At 41.0% G+C, this 9,000-nt stretch overlaps 1 protein-coding gene across 14 annotated transcripts in view; it reads right to left on the reverse strand.

Moving 5' to 3' along the window:
* The window catches only part of macf1a (microtubule actin crosslinking factor 1a), a 219,733-nt gene that overhangs the window by 102,828 nt on the left and 107,905 nt on the right, over positions 1–9,000 (reverse strand). For all 14 annotated transcript variants that reach the window (XM_078268399.1, XM_078268407.1, XM_078268406.1 and 11 more), the window contains 12 exons: positions 8,239–8,345; positions 7,523–7,642; positions 6,932–7,027; positions 5,943–6,070; positions 5,703–5,796; positions 4,973–5,127; positions 3,712–4,015; positions 2,877–3,005; positions 2,700–2,777; positions 1,210–1,371; positions 809–913; positions 141–236 (listed from right to left, as the gene is read on the reverse strand). In XM_078268399.1, the coding sequence (XP_078124525.1) occupies positions 141–236; positions 809–913; positions 1,210–1,371; positions 2,700–2,777; positions 2,877–3,005; positions 3,712–4,015; positions 4,973–5,127; positions 5,703–5,796; positions 5,943–6,070; positions 6,932–7,027; positions 7,523–7,642; positions 8,239–8,345 (1,574 nt within the window). The remainder of the gene's footprint in view (positions 1–140; positions 237–808; positions 914–1,209; positions 1,372–2,699; positions 2,778–2,876; positions 3,006–3,711; positions 4,016–4,972; positions 5,128–5,702; positions 5,797–5,942; positions 6,071–6,931; positions 7,028–7,522; positions 7,643–8,238; positions 8,346–9,000) is intronic.

Below are 9,000 nucleotides of genomic sequence, written 5' to 3' on the forward strand. Positions count from 1 at the left end.
ATCATGTGGTCATGTGGATTTGGCGAAGAATACAGTGAAATTGCAACTCTGCTATGTGTCTTGCAGATTCACTTTTTTAAGTCTCAGTTTGAAAACTCAGTTTCTGCTCATGAGCAAAACTATGATATTTGTTGCCTCACCTGGAAGTATGCCATATTATCTTTGAGATGCTGCTCCACACACACGCCGAGCTGGTTCACCCACTGCCACTGAGTCTGCAGCGCTGCGCTGTAAGCCTGTAACATGCAGGGAGATGGAGACAGAGGGCATGCATGTCACTCTGCAGTTACATACAGTACAGTGCAAGCTTCCGAGGATAGCTACAAGGCATTAGCAGGGATGCTGTTCAGCACAGATAGGCACAGTCTTTTCTGGCAGTTTCCACTAATTTTCTGTATTATGTTCAACTGTGCAGTCATACCCGGTGGCAGAGAACAGGCCGAATAAACATGTAAGAAGTATGAAAACCAAATCCCAAATCAGTATAAATATTCAAGTATTTTTAGCATCATACAGTAATCTTTCGTGCAGTGCTTCTATTGGATATAATTAGAAATTCGTACTATTCGCCAAGAAGGTTTACAAAAGGTCACAGTTTGCCTTCTGCCCTGTTGAATCTAATCTACATTTATAGACTTCTCAAAATGCAACCAAACCAAATATCATGAAGGGCACAGTCGAGTACAGAAACGAGCATTTTAACGAAAGCATTTGGGGTTGAACTGTTCCAACAACAAATGAGTCACAGAGGCAAAGCCCAGCCACTTTAAAGGTCATTCAGTCTAGCTGAATAAAGTCACAGATTCACCTCCACAGTCTGTTTGGCTGGATGGTTCTCGAGACACAGACGGTTGGCTGTTTCCTGGAGCGACCGCATCACATCTTGTTTTTCCTCCAGCTCTAACTTCATTTCCTGTAAACAGAACAGGAAAAGACGGATGGTATGGTACAGTAGATTACAGGTTTTTAATGGCACTGGCCTGAGGTAAAAATAGTGTTTGTGTGCATGTAAACACTGCTGATATATGTGGAAAACATATTTGGACATAATTGCGATCTGTAGAATCTGTGAAGGGAGCTTGTTTTACGTATGCTTCTTGTTCTTCTTTAAATAAGAGACAGGATAACACCCTTCAGAGGTTTGTGGTCTGTATTTTGTGTTTTTATGACTTGACAGAAAGGTGTCGCCCCCCCCCTTCCTCCACTCACGCTGTATAATTCTCTCTTGGCGTTCATGTTGGTGTTGTTGTCGCTCCAGTCAAAGGCAATCTCCTCCTCCTCCCTCTCGTTGAGCCAGATCAGCTCCTCAGTGCAGTGCGACACAAATGTGTGCAGGCTCTCCAAGCTCCGCAGGCGCCATGACGAATGTTCCTATGGCAACCGCACAAACAAACATCATCGTCATGATCAGCAGTGCAGAGAGAAATAAAAAAAAAAAAACATCCTCTATTCTCCGGTTTGGATCATACTGTTGGTTTTGGTAAATTCACAGGGATTTTGGAATGAAGACAACAACTTTCTTAGAAGAGCATCAGAGCAAGAAACTAACAGCAAAGCCTCCTCTGAATGAGAATTACTGATTATTGAACCATTTCCACCACCAGCTTTTACAACAAAAATACCAATGAATCTTTTAAGAGGCGTGATTTCTTTAAACTATCAAAGAAGGCATGCACTGTGATTTATTTTTATTTTTTGATAAATTCCATTTTCAGAATTCCTGCAGCATGTAGAGATCATTACATGATATTCCTCAACATCAGGAAATCACTAACTAACTGACTAATCAAGTCTACTTCTCTACTTAAAGGTGCTGTAGGTAGGATTGGGAAGATCCAGGTCTTAGCCAAAAAATTTGAACATCAACAACTTCTCAGTCCCTCCCTCCTTTCCGCTAAAGCCCAAAACGGTCTCCTAAGCCCCTCCCCCCACAAGGGAGAATGAATGCGTGTGCATGAGTAGTGATTGACACGCAGTTAGACACCCCCCCCCTGGCCCTGATTGGTGCATCTGAACAGGGAGCAGTGGATTTTTGCAAATCACACTACAGGCTGTAGATGGTACCAGAGGAGCTGGATTTATTTTTAAATGACCTGCTTCATGTAGTTCTACTTGAACAAAGGGTCAGTTTCAGCAAATATGACAGAAAGATAGTTTTACCTACTGCACCTTTAAATTCATAGTTATACGCTCTGTGTCCATGATCATATACTTCTTTGTTACATTTATAGTTTATTTTTTTCTAACTGGATGTACTAACTCACAGTATATAAGTTATATCAAGGCTCCTCTAGATAATATTATCATTTAAGTTGCTTGAACTGAGAGCAGAATGCAAGCCTTTAAGAATGAATATTTATACCAAAAAAGGAAGAACATAAGAAGTAACAAGTAAAACTCAGGCAAGTGTGCATGTACAGTGTTAGGAATTGATATATAAATATAAAACACATAAATTAAATAGAACATTTATATTAAGAGACAAGAATAAAAGTAAGAGGGGACTAAGAAATAAAGAGAGAAAGGGGGGAAATGTGGGGGAAAAGAGAGAAGATGCAGAATTGTGTGTTCTTAGCATGGGAGTCCTGTTATGGTGTAATGGGATTAACCGAGGAAGGGGGTGAACTGGGAAACAACGAAGTGTGTTACCAGGAACACACACACACAAAGCCACAGTTCTTTATCTGACTGAGACTGACCAGTAGTTTGCAGTATTGGTGCTCCAGCTTGGCCAGGGTTTCAGAGTAACTGCTCTTGAAGTTTGGGGAAACTTTAGCCTGAAGGAGAAGACAGACAAGCTTTGTTACAAACCGTATGTGTGTGTGTGTGTGTGTGTGTGTGTGTGTGTGTGTGTGTGTGTGTGTGTGTGTGTGTACCTCATAGCTGCGTGCCTCCTGTAGGCCGCTCATTAGCTCCTCAACTGCAGTGTGTATGGTGTTGTGCTCTTGGAGGTTATTTTCTACAGAGGGGAGGTCTGCGCCCCATTCAGCACGCTCCAAAAGCTCCTGAACCACACAGGAACAAAGAACATTTGAAATTTTTATTTTTTAAACCATTTCTTTCCTAAGCATTTTTCCCCCTGCACTCCTTTTTTTTTATTTAAGTATTGTTTCAGCTGAATGTGTTTTTAGGGTTATAATACCTTTTTGAATGTAGATTTGATTTTGTTATTGTCATATTAACGCTATTTAATCACTTGCTGTTAATATTCTATGAAATTGTGGATGAATGAATTACATTATTCCCCCTATATATAAAGGCTTTACAATGTTACTTTTATCATTTGACTATATTTTTATACAGTACAAGGTTCCTGATATACAAATATACGTTGTTGCTTCTCAGCAGAATTTGCTGGTGTTGTATCTTTACTTGCAGTGCTGCGTTGCCGATGTGTGGAAGAGGAACTTTGCCGACACTGTTTCTTGATTATAAAAAGGTTTATTACATCAAATAATTCTGCATTAATTTACAAGCTTCTGCAGGAAGTCAAAGTTGTAAATCTTCAGATACCACACTGGTTTTCTCTGTCTTTGGATTTTGGTCAGTTGATCGAAGAAAACAAAATGTTTGAAGACATTTGAGAAATTGTATTTGGGCATTGTATTTCATGACATTTCAAAGACTTAAAATCAACAAAGTAATCAGTAGATTAATTGATGCGATTGATATAGGGAAATAACTATTAATGTAACTGCTACAGTGACTGACCTGTGTTTCTTCTACCCATCCGAGCAGCTCGTAGATGAACCGCAGGCTTCCTTCGTCCTCTGATGACGACATGGCCACGAGCTGGGAGCGAGCAGTGGGTCGCCGCAGGAGTGCGGCACTGACTGCACCCACAGCCCCCACAGCTCCGAGCAGTGTCTGCCCCAGCGTCAGGCCACTGTCTGTGGCTATCTGGCCGGGGCGCTCTGCCCCGGTGTTGCCCAGGGCCTGGGAGAAGTGGCCTTTCCTGTAGACGCTGGAGCACTGCAGTCTGAGGGAGACCAGCTCCTCTTGAAGGCAAGACACTCTGGTGATGTGAGACGATGATATATAGTTACTGGAGGCGACACGGTTACTTATTCCTTTCCCTAAGGCATTGACCCCCTCTGTCAGTCTCCTACTATTAAGCCAGTTAAAATCAGCTGCTTTACCATCTCAACAACTGCCTTAAATGGTTCAATTATGGGAGAATTGACAAAAGACCAGAAAGCTGGTTATCTGTGAAATTTGCGGGCAAAAAGTTAAAAGGAAAAGGTAATTCAAATTCTCCAGTCCTTTTAAGTAATTTTTTTTTTTTGGGTGGGGGGGGTTTGATTAATTTTTGGGCATTTTTAGGCCTTTATTCAACAGGACAGCTGAAGACATGAAAGGGAAAAGAGAGGGGGAATGACATGCAGCGAAGGGCCGCAGGTCGAAGTCGAACCCGGGCCCGCCGCGTCGACGAGTAAACCTCTATATATGGGCGCCCGCTCTACCAACTGAGCTAACCGGGCGCCCCCTTTTAAGTATTTTGAAAGGTATGTTTCCGTTAGAATGCAGATTTTTAAATAAGCTTATAGTTGCATTGAAGGACATCACATATTGGCAGATTTTCAAAATGGCTATTTAATTAAGTTTCATAATGGCAGTCTGACACTCAGTCTGACAGTCTGAGCAGCATGCTGAAGAGCCACAAAATGGGGTTTCTCTTTCGTCCTTTTTTGGACACTACTGATTTACATCACAGCACCTTTATACACTTAATGAGCAGCAGAAGATAGAACACATTAACTGTAGCAGATAATTATAGAATGTAATGGCAAAACAAAATGCAGCTCGTTGACCCATAATTAAGTATGATGAGCTGTTTGTATTGGCGGTAATTATTTTTATCATGCTAATTAATTACACAAGGACCACTTTGATAGGGTTGAACCCTTCACTCATTCCTCATTTGAGTAAACAAAGCCAGTCACCTGGACAGAATCAACACCATCAAACTCACCTGAACACCAGCTGCTCCACCTGGTAGTATTTCTCATCTCGCAGGACTTTAAGCTCCTGGTTGAGTTGTCTGATGAGAGACTCGCAGTCCTGCAGGTAGCAGGCCAGCTCGCGCTCACACTGCACCGCCTCGCCGCTCTCCACTCGAGACATGTCCTGGACACCACAGCAGGCATGGTTTGATTAGCTTTTGCTTTTTTTGTTTATTAGCTAACTTGGCTTATGTGTAAAGGTTCTATTTTATAAGCGATATAAGCGATCTGATGTTCTGCAGAGTGGTGCTGCATAGATTCAGTAAACAATACAGTGAAACCAACGTAGGCTAAAGTAGCAGCAGCAAATACCAGCAGGAACCCTTTTGTAAAAATGGGTTAGGGCTATAATACAGTAACTATGTGGACAAAGTAAAACGATTTTCTTCAATAAGTCATATAATTGGCAACAGAGCCCACAAAGATAAAGATGATAGTGACAAAGGAGAAAGAACTAGACCATTAAAAGTTTTTAAAAGTAAGTTTGTGTCCACAGAGGGAAGAGAGACTGTGTTTGCAGAAAGTTGGGAGGAAATATTTATTGTCCCAAAAGGGCAATTGTTTTTACAGCTTGTAAACATTAAATTACCACACCAGATGATCCAACCATCACCTAACATAAATCTGACGGCCCTGCGTGTGTGTGCGTATAAAATGGAAATTAAAAAGGATGCAAGCTATGGGAGGTTGAGTACTCACAGCCTGGAGTGTGTTCTTAGCGAGGGTTAGTTTCTCTTCGCAGTCCAGTGCCATGTTCTGGATCTTATTAGCCCTCTGAAGCAGCAGTTCTAGCCTGAAAACACACACACACACACACACACACACACACACACACACACACGTTAAAGAGGCATGTCCCTGAAAATCCCACTTGAACGTTTTTTGGTTTAATTGCATGCATCCTGCTGAAAGTAGATATTTGAATGGATTTGTGTGCACCTCTCCACAGCCGGCCGTAGAGCCTTCTCTCTCTCCAGCATCTCCAGGATGAGTTTGCCCCACTCCTCCTCAAGGTCGTTAGGATGGTGGCCCTGAGGGAGCTTAATACGACCAAACTCTATCCACACCTGGGCGCACACACACACACACACACACACACACACAGTGAGTATATACTTAACATCCCATCATGCTTCAGTGCAAGTGGACACACACCATAAAACACTCAGACACCTGAGCTTTGATTCTCTGCTCAAGTGCGATTTGGCCCGACCCCAGTTTGTTTTTTTTGGGGGTTTTTTTTATGCAGACTTTATAGTCTGTGAAACTTCATGAGTAATGTATGGACTGCGTACCGCTGTTATACAATCTCTATTTAATATGGCATATGACAGTTTTTGGGCTGTGCTAAACATTCGAGCAGAAGGTGCATGTTAAGGATCGTCTCACAAATGTCTGTTACTGCACTGCAAGACTTCAGCTTGTAATACATTCGTTAATATAAAATTTTTCAAGTGGATGCGGGTTGAGGTAGGGTCGGGCCTGATTCTTTGGGCCCGATCATGTCTCTTATCACACACTAACAAACTCCAACAAAAGCCTCCAATAGATCAGAGTTACATTTAGGAGTGATCATAAGTCACACCACAGACCAACACTCTGATACAATCAGCTGAGTGAGAATAAAGGAGGAACTATTATCAACTATGATCTGTTTGTGTTCAATAAAAGAACTGCAGCATTGATAAGAGCAAAAAGGGGGAAAGGACTTCGCTTTAGGAGATACATTTCTGACGAAACTCGCACAAAACCTGCTGAAAACAAAACTCTTTATCCCTCTTTCTCTTGCTGACATACTTCCTAATCCCCCTGAGCCGAATCCCATGATGCACACACAATCAGCGCTCTGCACATGGTGCCAAATGTTGGTCACCTTTTCCTCCATCTCTACACTGTTCTCTTTCCCCCTCATGTCTGTCCATTCTTACCTCCAGCAGTTTGTAAAGATGTTCGATGTGACTTTTCTCGATCTCCTTTGCGGGGATATCCGTCTCTTTGAAATGGACGTACTCGTTGTAAAGTGCCTGAAGGATGAGGAAGACGGAAGTTACTTATGAGGTCAATGTTACTGTATCGCAGGCTTTGTCAATTATATCTAATTTGTCTGTTAAAAAAGCTGAAATTATGAATTTTTCTGAGAAATAGTTCAAAACAAAGAAACCTATGTTGATGGATACTCACAGACTAATATACTGTATGTCAACGTTTCTGATATAGAAAATGATATAGAAAATTTGACCCGAGGACAACATGGTCAAACACAAGTCAATCCCTGTTATCAGAGGTACAGTATCTTGATTCTTGTTGCTTTGAGGTCATTTGGATCACAGCACCCAAGATAATAAAACTACATCTGTATCGTACTAAATCGCAAGGTTTGACGGTAAACTCTTATTGTTTCAAAGGATATTGGGCCTATAGACTCTAATGCCAATTTAACCGTGAAATAAGACAAAACTGCATGCATTTGAGGGAAAAAATGACGGTGTCAAAAAGCAAAACAGATTGCGGCTGCTCACCTTGAGTTCCACAGGGTTTAGTGGGAAGTTCTTGTTGGCCATTAGGGCCGTATTCTGGCGGCTCCACTGGAGCAGAGAGGAGAACCTGGACTGGTACTCTGACCAGCGCTGGTCCACCTCCTGATGATGGAGAGAAGGAGAAAGAGGAGATGGAGGGAGAGAAAGAGGAAGAGACGAGCGCAGTGATTTTGTCAGTGGGATAACATACTGTATGTACCAAATTCACAGACTGCCTGACAAATGTTAATGGATAGGCTTACTTTTTATGTATAATAAATGACTACAACACTATTAAATTAATGGCATCATTATTTGAAAGTTCCAGGTCATTACTCAAGAAGCTGCACACTTGACTGCCAAAGAAAATGGGAATCACACATTTCTTCTGAGAATGAAGCAAACATGGAGATGAAGAAGAAAATATACATTAAATAGTAGCCTATTCTAAAAATGAACGTAAAATGGAGCACCGATGGCAGACGGAGTAAGAGCATGCCATAAAGAATATGCCATAAACTGTAACACATAGATGTTAAGAATTTGCAATTATTATATAATTAAATTCTAGGCTTTGAAGTACAAACACAGCAATGTGAACAATCTTTATGAGGAATGCAGTTTAAACCACAAGAGAATATGCATCTTTAATGAGCTCAAACGTTGGTTGTACAGTAATGGTGGTTGTATATATATGGGTGGAGCAGAATGTGACGTGCCTGTGCGGCGATGCCTTCTCCTCCCTCAGGGATTTTGGGGAAGACATCATAGATGGAGGAGACATAGGTGATGACCGACTTCTCATCTGGAACTGGAACATCAACGTCTGACGAGAAAGAGAAAGAAATTACAGAAAGAAGTCTAAAATACCGCAAATAAACATGCAGAAAGATCGTTTATTACATTATCAGTTAGAAGAAAACATGATGTTTCCAAATCACCTTTTCCTCTGAAATAAACCTAATTTAATGGCCACAATATCAGTCCATAACTAGAAACTAGAAAATAGATCGACAACCATAAAATATTAAGATATCAAAAACCAGTCAAACAAATGCTTGTTTACAACGTAAATTAAAGAAATGACAGTTCCACAAAATTAGACCATGAAGTAAGAGAATCACTGGCTGTAAAAAGGATAAATGTGCAGATGTGATAACAACTCAACATTAAATCACAGAAAATTACATCATCCAGTTATTTTACTTTCAGTTTGAGCACTAGATGCAGCACCAACAATTCTGCAGCAACATAGAATGACAATATAAATGGCAATATAATATCAGTCAAACATTCAGCAGTAACCGACACTTCCAGCTATTAACTTGAGTATATATCACACGAAATGTCTCTGCTAACAGGACAATAATGATTTTAACTGATTTTAAGGTGCTTGTGTGAAAGAAATACAAAAAAGAAGAAAGAATGCATCAAGGCTCGAGCCATAAACATATTGGCATTCATCAGACAGTCATTAGGGC

Source organism: Sander vitreus, chromosome 14 (genome assembly GCF_031162955.1).
Source record: "Sander vitreus isolate 19-12246 chromosome 14, sanVit1, whole genome shotgun sequence".
In the NCBI taxonomy this organism is placed as follows: Eukaryota; Metazoa; Chordata; class Actinopteri; order Perciformes; family Percidae; genus Sander; species Sander vitreus.